This window comes from Rhinolophus sinicus, chromosome X (genome assembly GCF_036562045.2).
Source record: "Rhinolophus sinicus isolate RSC01 chromosome X, ASM3656204v1, whole genome shotgun sequence".
NCBI classification, from domain to species: domain Eukaryota; kingdom Metazoa; phylum Chordata; class Mammalia; order Chiroptera; family Rhinolophidae; genus Rhinolophus; species Rhinolophus sinicus.
This window is the reverse complement of record NC_133768.1, coordinates 117,614,971-117,633,849: the sequence shown is the minus strand read 5'-3', so window position 1 is coordinate 117,633,849 and position 18,879 is coordinate 117,614,971. Positions and strand designations below refer to the sequence as shown.

The following is an 18,879-nucleotide window of genomic DNA, read 5'->3' as shown; positions in this document are numbered from 1 at the left end:
ATGTATCCTGGAGAATGTTCTACGTGCACTTGAGAAGAATGTGTGTTCTGCTGCTGTTATGTGGAATGTTTTCATTGGTCTGTAGTGTTGTGCAAGTTCTCTGATTACTTATTGATCTTCTGTCTGTATTTTTGTCCCGTTATGGAAATGAGGGTTTATTAAAATCTATTACTGTGTTGCTGTGTGTTTGTCCCTTCATTTCTGTCAAAGGTGTGTTTCATATATTCAGGTGCTCTGATGTTGGTTGGGTGCACATTTATCCATAATTGATATATCTTCCTGGTAAATTGAAACTTTTATCATTATACAATATCCTTTTTGTCTTGTGACAGTTTTTGAGTTCAAGTGTATTTGGTCTGATGTAGTTGCCATTTACATGGAATACCTTTTTCCATCCTTTCATTTTCAGCCTGTTTGTCCTTAAGTCTAAAGTGAGTCTCTTGTATATAGCGTAATTGGATCTTTCTTAATCCATTCAGCCACTGTGTGTCTTTGAAGTGATTATTGATAGATAAGGACTTAACTATTGCCATTTTTGTTAATTGTGTTCTGTCTTGTAGCTCTTTATCCTGCTTTTGCTTTCATGCTACCTTTGTGTTCAAAGTTATCAGTTAGGAAGATGACAGACAGTAAAATCACTAAGCCCAGTAATGTTACCGATATTGTTAATATAATGTTAGAAATGTACGTCTCCATTCCACTACTTACTAGCTGTGTGAACTTCAGCAAGGTAGTGTCTCTGAGCCTCAGTGTCTAGTCTGTAATATGGTAATAATAATAATAATAATAATAATAGATACCAGCCAAATAGTGAACGCTCAGTGAGCTGTTCTTACTAAAAATGATTATAGTATAGCTGTTTCTATTCCACATTGCTTTATAATGCAAAATACCAATATCACAGTGAAAAGACAGAAAGTGAATAAAATAATAACTATCCTGGCCTTCAGTCAATCTGCTGTTTTGTTCTGGGCTAAGCGTCTATAGGGATGAACTCCAATTGAAGGTTTTTTTGTTTGTTTTGTTTTTTAGGTGGATGAGGGTGGGAAGGCAGTTGAGATATATCTTACCGTTACATTTGTTGTGCTGTGATATTTATGCCTGCATCTGTCAGTTTGAGATTATAAACTCCTAAAGCATAGGATCATGTATATAATTTTTTTGTGGAGCACAGTGTGTAAGATAGAAACCTTTTTGTATTGCAACAGTGAATCCATTTTAACAAGGTTGGTAGGGCAATTTAGAGCAAGGTTTGTTTACTCTTGAAACATTGTAGAGACGTTAAGGCTCTAGGTGCTTCTCTTGAAGGTATTTAGAAAAAAAACACCTCTTGAAATGCTTTTAAGAGAGCTGTCAGTTTCCTTCCTGGCGTTATGTGAAAATAAGTGTTCTAGCCATTGTATGAGTTATGGTCATCTTACGGGATTTTCAAAGTGTTGAAAAGAAGAGTGGATATTTTTAGAAAAAACTGACAGGTTTTCAGGGCTCGAAGAGATAGATGAGGTAAATGAGAGGCAGCAAGATTAAGACATTTTTGTGTATGTATGTTTGAGAGGGTGCAATATCTTTTGAAAAGGTGCCTTTTTTCATTTGAGAAGCTAATTCAATTGTTTTGGGCCATAACTGTGTTACCAGGAAAATACCATTGCATTTTCTATCATGTGTTCAATTAGACCATGAGGAGCTAATGGAATAGAGGTGAGCAACCTTCTCAGGTTGGAGTGCCATTAGCAGTGCTAAACTAACAATTAAAACCAGGCAGATGAGAAAGAGACATCTACCAAACATAGAAAGAGGAACAAAGAAGGAATAGTGAGGAAGTAAAGAGGAGACACCAATGTTGACAGCTGTGTCAGATTACTGCCAGCCCCAAATGTCCATGTTACCTACCTCTGTAATAGAAATGAACTTCCAGCATGCTAGAAAGAGACTAAATATGGTTAAGCCAAAGGAATTTAAAACTCACAAAACCAAATGCAGGCACACCTTGTTTAATTTGGCATCACTTTATTGTGCTTTGTCTGTGTTACTTTTTCATCAACATGGAGGTAGGACCCTCCACCAGCAAAAATATTATGGCTTGCTGAAGGCTCAGATAATGGACAGCATTTTTAGCAATACAGTATTTTTAATTAAGGTATGTACATTGTTTTTTAGACATAATGCTCTTGCACACTTCATACAGTGTAGTGTAAACATAACTTTTATATGCACTGGGAAGCCAAAAAAATTCGTGTGACTTGCTTTATTGTGATATTCACTTATTATGGTGGTCTGGAACTGAACCCGCAATATCTCCGAGGTGTGCCTGTACCTTCTTTAAAACTCTTTTTTCGTCTAGTGCTCAGCAGGAACACACAAGGAATCATGCGTCTGCTCTGAAGTTCGGTTTGTCTTTACATCAATATTCTCTTTTGGATTTTCTGCATTTCTGTTATAAGCAAAGATTATATCACATATCTCTTACCAAAGAACTGCCTGTTATCAGACTTTGTTGGAATGCTTATAAAGACAATCAAGGTATTCTGGATATGACTTGCGTAATGAGCCTTGCAGAATAACCCAAGTAAATGAAAATCCTATCTTGTATGAATTTTTCAGGGTAATTTACTCATCATTGGCAGTCTGACCTAGCCATAAAGAGCAATAAACATAAATGAGCATTTATAGAAAAACATAAGTAAATAAAGTGGCAGGTTTGCTAATGATGCAATTGTCCTGTTATAGAAGTTAGAGTTAAGAAATGCTTGTGAGTTCTTGCCCAAGTATGTATTAGTAAACACAAAGAGGGAGAATCTTTTTCTTTTTTTAAATGTATGTTGATAGCATGGCAATTATTTATTTACTTGTTCTCCCCACCTTTTCTTCCGCCTCCCCCCCCCACTCTGCTTCAAGCCGGTTCAAGCTAGTTGTATAGGCCACAGCTCCCTGGTCCATGGTGGTATTATGAGCCTTGCGCTCCCCCCAGCTGAGGCAGTCGGTCGTCAGTTGTCGGGTCGGTCACTCACAGCAGCTCACGGCAGCTCTCGCGAGCTGCTGGCCACTCACACTGGCCACCGGCCACTCATGGCAGCCCAGCTCCAGGGAGAGCTGTTGTTTAGTCTTAGCTGTAGAGCAGGGGTGTCCAAACTGTGGCCCGTGGGCCAACTGTGGCCTATGATCCATTGTTAATTGGCCCGCAGCAAATTCCAAAAATATATTTAGTTTACTTAAATAAACCAGGTGAGGCAATATGTACTTCACCTCGAGTGAGTGGCCTGGCTGTTTGTGTATTTTACTGCATATGGCCCTTGGTGAAAAACGTTGAAAAAAGTTTGGACACCCCTGCTGTAGAGGGTGCAGTTCACTGACCTATGTGGGAATTGAACCAGTGACTTCGGTGTTAGGAGCACGGTGCTCCAACTACCTGAACCACTGGGCTGGCCCTGAGAATCTTAAATTACTGAAAGTTGAAACTGTAAAATGGCAGAAAATAGGTCGAATTTCACTTTCTCAACTCCCTTCACATTATCAGCATTCTAGCTGCAGTGTGAAATGCATAAACACAATAGGGTTGGACTCTTAGAAGTACTGAGATTCATACCAGTTTCCAAAAGTTCTTGGGTTCTAGTAAGCCAGCTCAATGAAATGGTTCACTATTAATTGTGTCTGAGATATACCTTTGGTGACAAAGTTCTCTTTATGCGTTTGTCCCCTAATATCATGATTTAACATGAATTGGTTCTGAAGTTTTTTTCTTACCTTTTCGTATTCAGTCATTAGTTTTTATTCTGAAATTGGCAGTTGACTTATAATTCTTTGTTACTCAGTTAGCAAACAGCATGGAATGTCACACCACTTAGCTGAAATGTGAAGCAGTGACTAAGTTTCACGATGACAAAAATGTCATAAATGAGTTTCTTATATGAATGAGAACCACAGCTAAACTTCACAGAAGTTGCGTGAACAAACATAAAAACTCTGCTGATTTTGATGCGATCTGCTATGTAGGCCTTGCTGCTGCTGGTGTCATGCCCCCAGAGATGTGAAAATTAAGTAGATAACGGAGCACTGGGTGAGGAAGAGGGAGTCTGTGGATATCTTTTTACCTGAGTTGGTTTTTGGTGGCAGTGGCAGCAGCTACTTTTTGGTGCAGCTGTTTTGCTGTGGCACTCTCAGAATCCTTGTAGGCTGCAGGGATGTTGAGAAGTCATCTAGAGCAGAAGCTGGCAATCGGTGGCCCTTGGACCAAATCCAGTGTGCTACTTATTTTTGCGATGCCTCCGTACTAAGATTTTTTTTTTTTAATATTTGTTAATGGTTGGGGAAAAGATCAAAAGATGAATAATTTTTGTGACAGATGGGAATTATATGAAATTTAAATTTCAATGTCCATAAATAGTTTTATCTCAACACAGCCACACTCATTTATTTATATATTACCTATAGCTGCTTTTATGGTACAGTGACAGAGAAGAGTAGCTGTGACAGAGATTAAATGCCTGCAAATACTAAAATATTTACTATTTGGCCTTTTAGAGAAAAAAACTTTGCTAACCCCTTTCTAGAGCCATCAGATTTTATAGCAATGGAGTTCAACGTGATGATTTTTGTGGCTTAATTAATGAAGACCCAGGTGATGTGAGCTGTCCAAAATTCTATTGCTATGCTGCCATTTGTTCATTGATTCAAGAAACATTTACTGAATATCTAACACAATGAAGGAAATCCTTTATCCCTCAACTTTCAGATGAGAAATATAATTACAAAATCTAAGAAATCAGTATACCATCTTCTTCCCCTCCCTTTCCTCTTATTTCCCCTCTACCCCCTCTCATGGTCCTCTGCTCCCTCTCCCTTCCTGTTACCCTCTCTCCTTCTCAGCTAGCTTATAGGCAGTTGGAAAAAACAAACAAATTTAAACAACATTTATCTGAGGCTTTTATACTTTTAAAATAGGTTAAATGGAATTTTAAATTACAACAGGTTCTCTTTAAAAATGTTTTAAGAGCTTAATTTTAAATGTTTTAGGTTTTGTCATGATCAGGTGATAAAAAAATTCTTACACGACTATTTGATATTGTTAAGCATTGCATGCATCAGAGATGGAGAGTGATAAATATAGTTTTGTTTCCAAAGTTTCAGGAATGCAGAATGTATAATTGACCCCAAAATCCCTGGTGGATTAACAGTTTATAAATTGTTCTTGATCTCTTTTTATTATTAGATAATTCTTCAGATTTCATAAACACTGAGCATAACTTGAGTTATGAAAATTAACTATTGTAAAAAAGGATGCAATCATATTAGTAATTGCTAAAGAACTTATTTAATAGGATGATTTCTTGTTAAGATTGGATTTTTACCTTAAAGGAAGAACATAATTGTAATGGAATTGTTTTCAATTTTATTAGCCTCCTCACTTGCATCTTGGTCATTCTGCCTGTTAGGTTGGTGGTTTTGGTGTTGATATTCATTTTATAAATATTTATTGAATGTTTACACAGAGTAAGATATTATACATATGCCACTGCTTACTGAGGCTTCATATTTTTAACGATTCGTGGGTGAGTAGTGCTGATTTAAATGAGAGCATGCATTATTATGCTTGGAGGCCACAGAATCCTTAACTTTTAGGTTCTTTGAGAATTTCTTCTTTTTTATGTAAAATAAACAGGACTTTCCACTGTAAACATGTTAACTTATCTGTATCTTCAAATAGACTGACATATTGTAATTTTCAGTACTGCATTTATTTGGTATCTGTGCACATGAGTCATGTCTGTTATCTTTAGTAATACGAGATGTGATCAAACAATATGGTCAATGTTTAAATACAAAAAATTTATTACAATAAAGACCCATTGCCATGAGTCCCCCTCAAAATACTCTCCCTCACTTCCAGCACACTTATGCCATTGTTCTTGCCACTTTCTGAAGCAGTTCTGGAAATCTTCTTATGTGAGTGTCTTCACTTCATCCTCCATCATGACAATGCCCTGTGTCACACATCACTTCTGGTATGGCAACTTCTGTCAAATACATCATGGTGTATCCTCATCCACCTTATTCACGGGATCTGGCACTGTGCACCTTCTGGCTTTTCCCCAAGGTCAAAATGACCATGAAAGGAAAACATTTATGTGTAAAGATATATGTGCTCCAATGTTCACTGCAGCATTATTTACGGTGGCCGAAACATGAAACAGCCAAAGTGTCCTTCAATAGATGATTGGATAAAGAAGATGTGGTACATATATGCACAATGGAATACTACTCTGCCATAACAAAAGATGAAATAGTACCATTTGCGACAACATGGATGGATCTTGAGATTATTATGCTAAGCGAAATAAGACAGACAGAAAAAGTTAAGAACCATATGATTTCACTGCTATGTGGGATATAAAACTGAAAGCAACAAAAGCACAAGACAAACAAATAAACAAAAACTCACAGACACAGTCAACAGTTTAGTGGTTACCAGAGGGTGAAGGGGGAGGGGGGTGGTAGAAGAGGGTAAAGGGGGTCAAATATATGATGATTGAAGGAGAACTGACTCTCGGTGGTGAACACGCAATGTAAAAAAAAAGTCCAATTAATAACAGCAGCCTTTTCATTTCATTCCATAAAAATCATATAATTCAGAATTGGAAGGAACCTTAGAGAGCATCTAATCCAACCCTCTAATTTTCAAATCAAATTTCACAAAATTAAAGTATATTTTTTGATAGTCTTTTATTTTTCAGTTACAGTTGACATACACTATTATATTAGTGTCAGGTGTACAACATAGTGATTACACATTTTTGTAACTTACAAAGTGATCACCCCAATACATCTAGCACCCACCTGGCACCATACATAGTTATTACCATATTATTGACTATATTCCCGGTGCTGTACTTTACTTCCCTGTGACTATTTTGTAACTGCCAATTTGTACTTCTTAATCCCTTCACCTTTCTCACCCAGTCCCCTAATTCCCTCCACATCTGGCAACTGTCAGTTTGTTCCCTGTATCTATGAGTTTATTTCTGTTTTGTTTGTTTATTCTGTTCTTTAGATTCCACATATAAGTGAGATTATATGGTATTTGTGGTATTTGTCTGACTTCACTCAGCATAATACCCTCTAGGTCCATCCGTGTTGTTGCAAATGGTAAGATTTCATTCTTTTTTATGGCTGTGTAATAGTCTATTGTATATATGTGTCACTTCTTCTTCATCCAGTCATCTATTGATGGGCACTTAGGTTGCTTCCATATCTTGGCTATTGTAAATAGTGCTGCAGTGAACACAGGGGTGCAGATAATCTTTTCATTTTCATTTTTGTTTTCTTTGGATAAGTTTCTATTATAAAATTTGACAATCTTTTTAATACATTGTTGAATTCAGTTTGTTTATATTTTGTTAAGAATTTTTGCATCTATGTTCATCAGGGATATTTGTAATTTTTTTCTGTAGTGTGTTTGGTTTTCGTATCAGGATGATGCTTGCTGGCCTTGTAGAATGAGTCTGGAAGCATTTCTTCCTCTTCAAATTTTTGGAATAATTTGAGAAGGATAGGTATTAATTCTCATTAAATGTTTGGTAGAGTTCACTTGTGAAGCCGTCTGGTTCTGGACTTGTGTTTGTCGTTTTTTTTTATTGTTGAGGTTCAATTTCATTACTAGTAATTGGTCTGTTGAGATTTTCTGTTTCTTTGATTCAGTCTTGGAAGATAGTGTGTTTCTGGTAATTTACCCATTCGTTCTAGGTTGAATATTTTCAAGGCTAGTTGAAAACTTTGTAGATAGCTCTATTTCATAAGCTAATCCAACAACCATTGAAATCTACCACCCTCGCCATATTGCAAACACTGTGGTATGTACCATGGGAGACACAAGGATAAAAGAAGCTGTCCCTAATCTTGAGAAATTTACCATGTAGTAGGAAAGACAAAACGTGTGTAAATTACTATAGCATGAGAAAGACTGTGAAGTGTTAAAAGATATCTTGTTTCTAAACATATATGTGTGAGCCAGAACAATAAGAAAAATAATCAGTTGTGTAAAATCAACTATTAAGTTGTAAAGCAAAAATGTATACATATGGAAAGCAAGTGGGATATGATCAATTAACTGTGTAATATACTTTGCTTGCAAATGATAGAGTAACAGATTACATAGTACTGTATTAGCAAATGACAGTAAGAAGGCTGATATACTGTCTAAGTCAGATTTTTAAAGATCTGAATTTCTGGAATGGCTAACAGATGGCTTGGTATCATCTTTAACTAGGCTCTCCAGACATGGCCGGTGATAGAAAAGAGGACATGTTGGCATGGTCATGCAGGAGGAGGACTCCACACAGACCCGAAAGAAGGGGTAAGAGCCAATAACAAGTAACTGGAGATTCTTATAGATGACTGTACTTGCATAGAAGGTATATCAGAGATGACCATATTCCAGACTCTTTCGATTGACTTGTGTAACTGCAGATTTTCTAATACAAAACCATGTGAATTGATCATGGTTATTTAGATGAGATTTTTTCTGGCTTAAAACAAACAAAAAAATTACGATTGACCAAAAAAGAAAAACCTTAGTTATCAACCTAAACATTTTAGTTCTTTATTTAAAATAGCATTGGTTGAGGATGCTTGTTATATAATCTAGCCTTATAAATAAGTAGATTAGATTTAGCACTTATAAGTAATTTGTATGCATGTGGGTGTGTGTTTTAAGGTTATTGTTTTCCCTTCTGAACACTTAGTTTAGAAAGATCCTGGAATGTCCCCTAGTTTCATGGTAAATCCTCCATCCACCTGATCCATTTATTTAACTATCCATATTCTTTATCATTATTATTATTATCATCATACAGACAAGCTAATCAGTAGAGCCACTGAAATGAAAAGATTTAATTGTATTATTATACTTTTTCTGAGTGAGGGAAAAATGTCGTTGAAACACTGTTAGACAATTCTCCATCTGGCACTTTCTCTGTGCTTGTCTTTATTTTCTTCCTCCTACTTGACCCAATCACTTGATATGTGGTATCTCTAAGTAGAGATGATATTTTTAGGGTTATTGGCAAGGGAACAAATATGTTTGGTTTTTTCCCCCCCCTTTCTTCCGCCTCCCCCTATCCCACTCCGATTCAAGCCGTTGTTTCTCAGTCTAGTTGTGTAGGACACAGCTCCCTGGCCCAGGCTGCTATTATGAGCCTTGTGCTCCCCCGGCTGAGATAGTTTGTTGTCCGTCGGTTGCTCATGGCAGCTCTTGCTAGCTGCTGGCGGCTCACGCTGGCTGCCGGCCATTCACACTGGCCACCTGCTGCTCATGGTGGCACACGGTAGCACAGCAGCCCGCGGCAGGTTGTTCGCAATCTTAGCTGTAGAGGGCGCAGCTCACTGGCCCATGTGGGAATGGAATCGTTGACCTCTGAGTTAGGAGCAAGGAGCTCCAACCACCTGAGCCACCGGGCCAGCCCTAAGGGAACAATTTTTATGTAAGAATGCTCTCTAAATTGTGGAGAGATAAATATTAGTTATTTTATTGGTGGGAGGCGATTGGTAAGAAAACCTTTGCAGTGTTTTTCTCCCTGTTTCTTTGATCCCCAGAATAGCTCCTTTCTGTCACAGCACTGAAAACACATCACTTTCATATTTCTGTCCCATTTTTTTGTATATTACTACTCTTCATAGCTGTCTTTAGATAAAGCAAAATATTATAATACAGAATTTTTAAAAGTTAGTACACATACTGAGATTTCTTTATTCATGTATTATTCTTGGCATGATATTTGCCAGTTTCCAGGATTGTCTGTCACCAAGGTGTCTTAAGGATACTTGTAAATAATTCTCTAAACACAGCAAAAATATGTTGACTGATAAAGGAAAAGCAGTCACTTCTCTTAGGCTCAAGCAATATGAAGTTCAAGATAGTTTCTTTATTTTCCTGTCAAATTGAACAAAGCAAAAATCATTGTAATACTTTATATTTGGTCTCTTCTTTATCCTTTTTGCCCTGCCTTCTCTGTGTTACTTTAGCCTCCCTAGCTAAAACGGATTATGGACTAACAGCTTTCATGCCACACCAGAAAAGAGGCAGAATGGAGTTCTTCTAGTAGTAAGAGCCTGGCCTACATTTCTGTCTCAGCTCTACCACTTCCTAGTGGAATGACCTTGAGCAAGTTACTTAATCTCTGGGTGTATCAGTTTCTTCATCTGTAAAATGGGGATGAAAATCATACCAAAGGGAATTTAAATGAGTTACCTCCCACGGGGTACGGCTCTTAAATAGTGCCTGCTCTGTAGTAGGTGTTCAGTAAGCATTCGCTGCTGTTACTCTACTGTGAGATTGTGAATCCCGTCCTCCACCATTATCCATTCATTTAGAAAGCATGTGTGGAATCCAGGCTTTGTGCAGAACTCGATGTTAAATACTGTAGCTACAGTAATGAACAAGAGCTCTTGTTTCATTCCGTGCTTGACTACCTTTTCTGGCAAGAGAGATGAAGTTACTGACCTGAGAAGCAAAATGTGTATTCAGCTTATCAATATACAGATGGCAGTAACATCTGAACAATCTACACAGCGAGCTGCTCCAGATGTGTTCAGATATTTTTGGTCCTTTTTGTGCCCTGACCACGTGGTTATTAGCCCTTCCAGCTTTGAGCGGCCGCCTCCATCTGTCGGGTCCCCCTGTTTAAATTGAACATAGTGCAGTTTGTGGCTTTCCACTCCCACATACGAGTCAAGTGCTTCCGTTTTATAGATGTGTTTCCTTTTGGCCCACCGTGCTCTGATTGTATCCAAACAGATATTCCTTTGATTAGTTTTCTTATCTGCCAGGCCTCATATGAAACTGTATGTTAATACCAGATAAATAAAGATTGAAAAATCTGTCAAAAATTGTGAAGACTTAATAAATCAAGTATTAGATATACCTCCTGGGTATTAATAATTTGTCCTCATGTGTTTAAGGTTATTCCTCAGACTAACACCACTAGTTTAATGTTTGATGGGGCTTCAAATGTCAGTTCCATGTTTTAAATTTAGCCAACAAGGTCACACTGTATATGTTGCAAGCAGAAGAGGACACTAGATTCACTTCGACTTTGACGGGCCTTTTAATGATATTTCTATGGTGTTCAATTTTAGAGAGTTTTTTTAAATTAATTTTTATTGGGGAATATTGGGGAACAGTGTGTTTCTCCAGGGCCCATCAGCTCCAAGTCGTTGTCCTTCAGTCTAGATGTGGAGGGCGCAGCTCAGCTCCAAGTCCAGTTGCCGATTTCAATCTTTAGTTTCAGGGGGCGCAGCCCACCATCCCATGTGGGAATTGAACTGGCAACCTAGTAGTTGAGAGCTCACGCTCTAACCAACTGAGCCATCTGGCTGCCCCTCCGGAAGCTCAGTGGCAGCTCGTTGTCCTTCAATCTAGTTGTGGAGGGTGCAGCTCACTGGCCCATGTGGGAATTGAATCGGCAACCCTGTTCTTCATGTTCAGAACTCGCGCCTTAACCAACTGAGCCATCCCGCCACCCCTTAGGGAGCTTTTTTTTGGTCATGATATAATCAGCCCAGTTTTGTTTTTAAAATAACTTCACTTTTATTTACAGTGAAAATGATAAACAGAAAAGTTAAAGAATTTCATGTTTTCTGTTTATGTGTAAGCACAGCTTAAAGAAAAACTGTTATATCAACAGTTGGTTTCTTCAGGAATTTTGACCCTTGAGAAGGAATGTCCTTTCTTTATTAAAAACAAATTATTGTTTTTTTCCTATACTATATATAATTACTCTTTATACATTCCCACCCTTTCTTTAAGAATGAGATCTTAAAATAGGTGTCCGAGCTTTTTGTGTTGCTTAGTTTGAAATGAAAAGGTTAGTTGATGTGAAGGTGATGTCTAATTCAGTCTCAACTTTGGGGCTGGTCTCTTTTCAGCTTTAGGTAACCCTTTCGTCTTTCAGGATTACCAGTGGGTGTCCAGTATGAATGAACTGTGGTGATTTTGAAAGGTGGTATATTGTCTTTCAGGATCTGAATTGAGGCCTTCAATTTTATTTCATTCTTGTGCAGCAGGAATAAGTAGGTTTAAAATTCTTTTAAAATGTGCCTCAGCCTCTGAAATACCTCTTCAATTTGGCCTCTACTTTAAAAAAATAACACACACATTATTTTTCAAACATTATAATATATCTAAACTATAACCGAAGTCATGTACTTTACAGCTTAATGGATCCATAATGCATGATTACACAACTTCAGAACCCATTTCATTAAATGAAGTGGTGACATTTTATGCATTATTAAGTCAATGCATTAGAATGATTTTCTTGCTCTCAGCTATAACTTCTCTGTGTCCTTATTGAGCAAATGTGAGGCTGTGTTGTGGAAGGTTTGGACAGAAGAAAGTGTTTCTAAAGATGTGTGGAAACAACCTTTTTGCCATTATTTCATCAAGAAAAATAAAACAGCCAAACCTGTGAAATGGGAAAGTGGTTGAAATACCCCAGTTTGTGTTACAATGTATTAAATTACACTTATTTAGCAATAGTTGGATTGAAATGGTGAATTTTAAAATTACAGCCTTATTCCCTTTTCAAAAATACCTTTCCAGTTAGGACTGTGTGTGTGAGTATGTGTGTGTATAAAATCATTAAGAACTATACTTTTAGCATTTCATGTTTTTGCCAGCTTATGTAATTAAAGCAGCTTAGGACAGTGGTCGTGTTTTCAGAACAATATGAACACTTTTATTTCTGTTATCTTTACTCAATAAACTGACTAAGAGACTACAAAAAGAGTTTGCTGAGCCTTGGGGGGAATAACCATGATATAAAACGACCCTGTATTATATGATGTGTTGTCCTGGGTTTCTGATATGTTGACAGTTTCCCCCCATTCCTGGCTGTGCAAATCTACTTGAAAATATGTGACTTTCCACCCTCAAAATTAATTACATTTTTTTCTTATTATATGTGAGCTACAAAAAATAAAAGCAAGCAAAAAGAATGTAAAACATCATCCGTAATTCAATCTAGTCACAGCTACTGATGTTAACACTTTACAGACACATTTGTAAACTCATACACATATCACATCTTTTTCCATGAAAAATAACTTTTTTACTCTGCTTTTTTCACTTCCATGTGTCTGTGTCACCACATGTATTTCTGAATGACTGTATTTTGTTGTATACATTCACTGTAATTTGTTTACGTGGTTCTCTATTGTTGATCATTTAGGCAGTTTCCAATTTTTTTCCTATTAAAACAGCATGGGAATAAATATCCTAATAGGTAAAATTTTGTTTCTTTATTCAGCAAGTATTTGTTGAGTACCTAATGTATGCCAGCCACTGTATTTGGTACTGGATTCCAACAGGGAGCACAAAAAAGAAAGTTACTACTCAGGTGGAATTGAAATTCTAGCAAGTGAGCAGACGGTAATCAAATAAGCACATTGCCATATATGTAGTTTATAACTTACATGGATACTCTGAAACAAAGGAATACTGTTGTGTGAGAAAATACAGCCAAGAACCCTCACTGGGATTAGGGAAGACCTCTTGAGGAAGTGCTGCTGAGCTGGAGAGAGGCATTGTTCCCACAGAGGGAACAGTGTCGTGCAAAGGCCCTTGTGCAGGGGGATTACAGTATATTTCAGAAATGGAAAGAAAGCCAGTGTGGCACGACCACTGAAAGTTGTGGTACACGACATGGCTAGAGAGGTAGTCGGGGCGAGGCCAGGTTACACACTTGGATCTTGACCCTAAGAGTCGTAGGATGCCTTTGAAGGGTTGTAAGCCAGCAGTAATATCTGATTGCAGAGTGAACTAACTGGACAGGGAACAGAGTAGGTGCAGGAAGATCAGATAGGAGTTTGTTGCAGTGGTTTAGGTAAGAAATGATAGCTTAGATTAAGTTGGTGGTGGACATCAAAGTAGACAGGTTCAAGAGATTTTTAAGAAGGAAAATGGATACTTTGGGACATATTCTTAAGTTTCCAGAAATGGCATTCTCAGGGCAAAGAGCTGAATTATTTTAAAAGCTTATGGTAGATATCAAATTGCTTTCCAGAAAGATTGTCTCAGTGTAGTCTCCCATTAACAGTGTACTAGAGTGCTCATTTCCCTACACCTTCACTAACAACGAGCATTAAACGTTTTTCTTTTTTTTCCTTTTAATACCTTTTTCAGAAATTGAGTAAATACTTCAATTTTTAAAATGGGGATTATTTTACCAACTATAATATTATAGTAGTTTTGGAATACAGTTGCCCCCCTTATCTTCAGTTTCACTTTCTGTGGTTTAAGTTACCTGCAGTCGACTATGGTCCGAAAATATTAAATGTAAAATTCCAGAAATAAACAATTCATAACTTTTAAATTGTGCGCCATTCTGAGTAGTGTGGTGAAATCTCATACCCTTCTGCCCGAGATGTGACTCATCCCTTTGTCCAGAGTCTCCAGGCTGTATATCCTCCCCGCCCATTGGTCAGGTAGTAGCCGTCTGGGTCATCAGATCAACTGTAATGGTATCACCGTGCTTGTGTTCAGTCACCCTTATTTTACTCTTTAATGGCCCAAAGCCATTCACATAATTTATTACACTATGTTGTTAGAATTGTTGTATTTTATTATCAATTATTATTGTTAATCTCTTAGTGTGCCTAATTTATAACTTAAACTTTATCATAGGTATGTATGCACAGGAAGAAACAGTCTGTATAGGGTTCAGTACTATCTGCGGTTTCAGGCATCCACTGGGGGTCTTGGAACATGTCCCCTGTTGAGAAGGGGGGACCACTGTATATGTATTGATTTTCTTATTTGGGCTTTAGAAAGTGTAGTTTTGATTCTTAATATTATGCTTCTAAAGCTGAAACTAAAACACAAATAATTTAATGAGAGCGTTGCCTCAGAAACATGGGTGAAAGAAACTGTAAGATAGATTTACACAAAATTAAACATGACTGTATTGTGACTCTGTTCTATCACGAGCTTGGACTTAGGGCTTCAAACTGTTTTCAATAAATATACTGGTAAAGAGCCCAAAAGTAGTATATGAAGATTTTTGACCACAAAGATGAAAATACAGAAATATTTTAAAATTTTTATGTAATGTTTTGATGCTTAATAAATGATAGTACATGCCCCCTCACCTCCACTTGATAACTTTTTGGCACTGAAAGTAAGACATTAAGAGAAATTAGTAACTTTTTAAAAGCAATTTAAATAGTTTCTTCTCCCCAAAATAGTTTGTTTGAAAGATATTGACCTTAGATGCACAATGAAAGTTATGTTTGTAATGTTTTTATAATTTTTCTCAAATAGGTACATCATTCTATATTATTGAAATATGGTTACATTTGAAATGACATGTTACTCACTGCTTTGTTTTCTCTCAACAGTTAAAAGATGTTGATACTCAGAAAATCATCAAAGCAATGCTTTCTTACGTGTGGCCCAGAGACAGGCCAGATCTACGAGCTAGGGTGGCCATTTCCCTGGGATTTTTGGGTGGCGCAAAGGTAAGAGTATTGTTGATGTAAGAAAGACTGTGGCATTTTCTAGTAATGAAACTTGGACATTGTCACCTTTTAGGACCCTTATTTACATGACTCTTATGCAGTCGGCAGAGATTCTATGGTAATGGCTGATTTATCTGTGGATCAGACTTAAAACAGCCTTGACTTTGTGGAACTCACTCCTGAAACCAGTGTGAGATGCGGGATCATTTATTGTAACACAGCATAAGGTACTTTCTAAAAAGAGACCCTCAGAGCCCTGTCGGTTCTTATTTAATACATATCTCTAGTAAGCCTGGCTCTCAGTTCCCAGTAAATTGAAGAGGATGGAGACATTTTAGGCACATTGATAGTCATAAGTGGGAAACAACAGTGAGACATCAAGGGGAAAAAAAGGAGGACACAAAACCAGCCCCCAAAGCTGGGCATGTTCGTACCATTCAGCAGTGTGTGTATGCTGGAGTTGCAGCTTTGCTTGTTTGTAACACGGGGCTCATGTGGGTGAATTCCTCCCGGACATAGGTAACCCTGGAGAGGCTGTTCTTGGACACCACTTTCTTCTGGTTGCCCAACCTTGATAAGTCTTGCAGCAAGTGCCCGACTATATAGCTTCCCTGCAGAACAGATACCCACTTGTTCCCACAGTAGTAATTTGTGATGACGTAGCCACAACTGCTGATGGCCCGACTTACTCCCTAAGGTTTGATAGTTGTGATTCAGAGAGGGAAATAAAAAAAAATCGATGAAAAACACTTTTTAAAATAAAACAATGCTACCTGAAGCCTTTGAATTGGGAAGTATGATTGCTATCCTGGAGTACTTTTTTTAAATTAAAAGACTTTATTTTAGAGACATCTTAGGCTTACAGAAAAATTAAGCAGGGAGTACAGAAAGTTCCTACATACCGTGTTTCCCCGAAAATAAGCCCCAGTTAAGATTGTCAGCCAGGCGGACACATTTAGTACGTTATGACGATGTTCCAGAAGAAGATGACATAACTGTATTTGAAGAAATGTAGATTGTTGTACATGAAAAATAAGACATCCCCTGAACATACACCCTAATGCATCTTTTGGAGCAAAAATTAATATAAGACCCGGTCTTATTTTGGGGGAAATAAGGTATAAGACCCGGTCTTATTTTCGGGGAAAGACAATATCCCTCCCGCCAAAAATCACACTCAATTTTTTTCTATTACTAATGTTTTGCATTAGTGTACTGCATTTGTCACAATCGATGAGCCAATTATAAAATAAAATACATTCTTATTAACTGAGTTTGGAAGCAGAGGCCAAATGAGTCCAGGGCTCGTGCTGCCTGTGCTGCTCAGCCAATAGACCGACACAGAAGTTGGTTGGGTCACAGAATAAGCGTTTATTATCAGAGCACCAGTGGTCTGAGAAGGCAGCGGGTTAACACCTCCAAAAACTGCCTTCCATTTTCAGACCAGCTGGGGGTATTTAAGGGGAAATGTGGGCGTTCCTCCAGAGGCTACGTGACAGTTCCAGGGATATGCATGGAGCCTTCCCTCTGGCGATGTGGCTCTCTAGTGGTCACCAACCCAGGAGCAGTGATGACAGAAACTTGGAAAGAATGCTAAGGCCATAAAGATTGTAATCGGCAAGCACGGGGGTGGGGTGGGGGGGTGGGCACTGTGACTAGAAGTAAGCATAAGTTTCAGGGTAATTATCTAAAGCAGGGAACTAGGACAGGGGACATGCTAAACTCAGGAACTAGGACGGGACATTCCAAGCCCAAACCACAGGGAGGGGGTTGATCATCTGTTAAGCTCTAGGGCAGGGAGAGGCGAGGCCTCTTTTGTGGGGGTCACAAATGGGCTCTGTTACAAGTTCATAATTTACATTAACATTCACTCTTTGTGTTGTAGTTTATATGGCTTTGACAACCAGTGACCAATTGACTTGTCCATACTTTTGTAGTTGGAATCATACAGGATATAGCCCTTTCAGACTGCCTTCTTTCACTTAGGAATGCACACTTCAGAGTCATTTGTGTCTTTTTGTGACTTGATAAATTGTTTTTTGTGTTTTGTTTTGTTTTGTTTTGCTGAAAAATACTCCCTTGTATGGATGCACCATGGGATGTTTATCCATTCACTTGTTGAAAGACATCTTGGTTACTTCCAGATTTTGGCAATTATAAATAAAGTGTAGTAAATATTGTGTGCATGATTTTGTGTAACAAATTTTCAACTCATTTGTGTAATTACCAAGGAGTGCAATTGCCAGATTATATAGTAAGACTATATTTACTTTTGTGAGAAACTGCTGAACTGTCTTCCAATTGGTGGTTAGGATGCAGAGGAACTGGTGGGAATGTAAAATGGCAATGCCACTCTGAAAAGAGTGTGGCAGTTTCTTAAAAAGTTCAGTGTACACTTACCATGTGACTTTGCCATTGCTCTCTTGGGCATTTATCTCAAAGAAATGAAAAGTTATGAGCATCTGTATGAAAATGTTCATAATGCCTCTATTTGTAATAGCCCCAAACTAGAAACAACCAAAATGTCCTTCTGGGGTAAATAGTTGAAAAATTCTGTTCCATCCTCGGAGAACCTTAAGGGCATTATGTTCAGAGAAAAGCCAGTCTCAGAAGGCTACCTACTGTATGATTTCAAGTACATAATATTCTCAAAATGACTCAACTATAGAGGTCAAGAACAGATGAGTGGTTGCCAGGGAACCAGGGAATGGGGTGAGGCAAGGTGGGATGGGAGTGAATATAAAAGAGGGTTCTTTTGTGGTGATGGAATAGTTTTGTGTCTCGATGGTGGCAATATTATGTGGATCTGAACATGGGATAGCATTGCATAGAACCGTGTAGACGACACACACACACACACACACACACACACACACACACGCGCGCGAGCGCGCGCACGTGTTTAGAAATTGTGAAAACTGAATGAGTCCTGTAGTCTAGTCAACAGTATGTACCAATGTACATTTCTGGTTTTAATATTGCCCTACAGCTATGTAAGATATCACCATTACGAGATGCTGAGTGAAGGGTTATGGGTCTCTTGGTACTACTTTTGCAACTGTGTGTCTGTAATTACTTCAAAATGGAAAGTTTTTAAAACTTCGCATTTATCTGAGATGGTTTAAGTCTAGTTCAGCTGAAGTCAGAATATTAGGGAAAACCAGTATTAGCCATTCCCCATCTCCCACATATCACAAGGCCAATGAAACCCACACGTCTGTACTAACACAAACATCCACACATATACAATACTTTCCATTTCTTCTGTGGTTTTTATTCTTTCCCTTTTTAAATTTACTTTTACAGGAAAACTGACAGTAACCAACACTGTGTGTATTAGAATGCAGGTCAGGGGGTGTGGCCTTATTATAC

The 18,879-nt window shown here is 37.9% G+C and overlaps 1 protein-coding gene and 1 long non-coding RNA gene across 2 annotated transcripts in view; one reads left to right on the top strand and one right to left on the bottom strand.

The window, feature by feature from the left end:
* The window catches only part of LOC141569549 (uncharacterized), a 156,566-nt gene that overhangs the window by 41,419 nt on the left and 96,268 nt on the right, over positions 1–18,879 (bottom strand). The gene's annotated exons all lie outside the window — the stretch shown is intronic.
* ABCB7 (ATP binding cassette subfamily B member 7) overlaps positions 1–18,879 on the top strand; it is a 50,496-nt gene that overhangs the window by 12,258 nt on the left and 19,359 nt on the right. The window contains exons 2-3 of the mRNA XM_019747975.2: positions 8,261–8,347; positions 15,388–15,507. Coding sequence (XP_019603534.1) covers positions 8,261–8,347; positions 15,388–15,507 — 207 coding nt within the window. The remainder of the gene's footprint in view (positions 1–8,260; positions 8,348–15,387; positions 15,508–18,879) is intronic.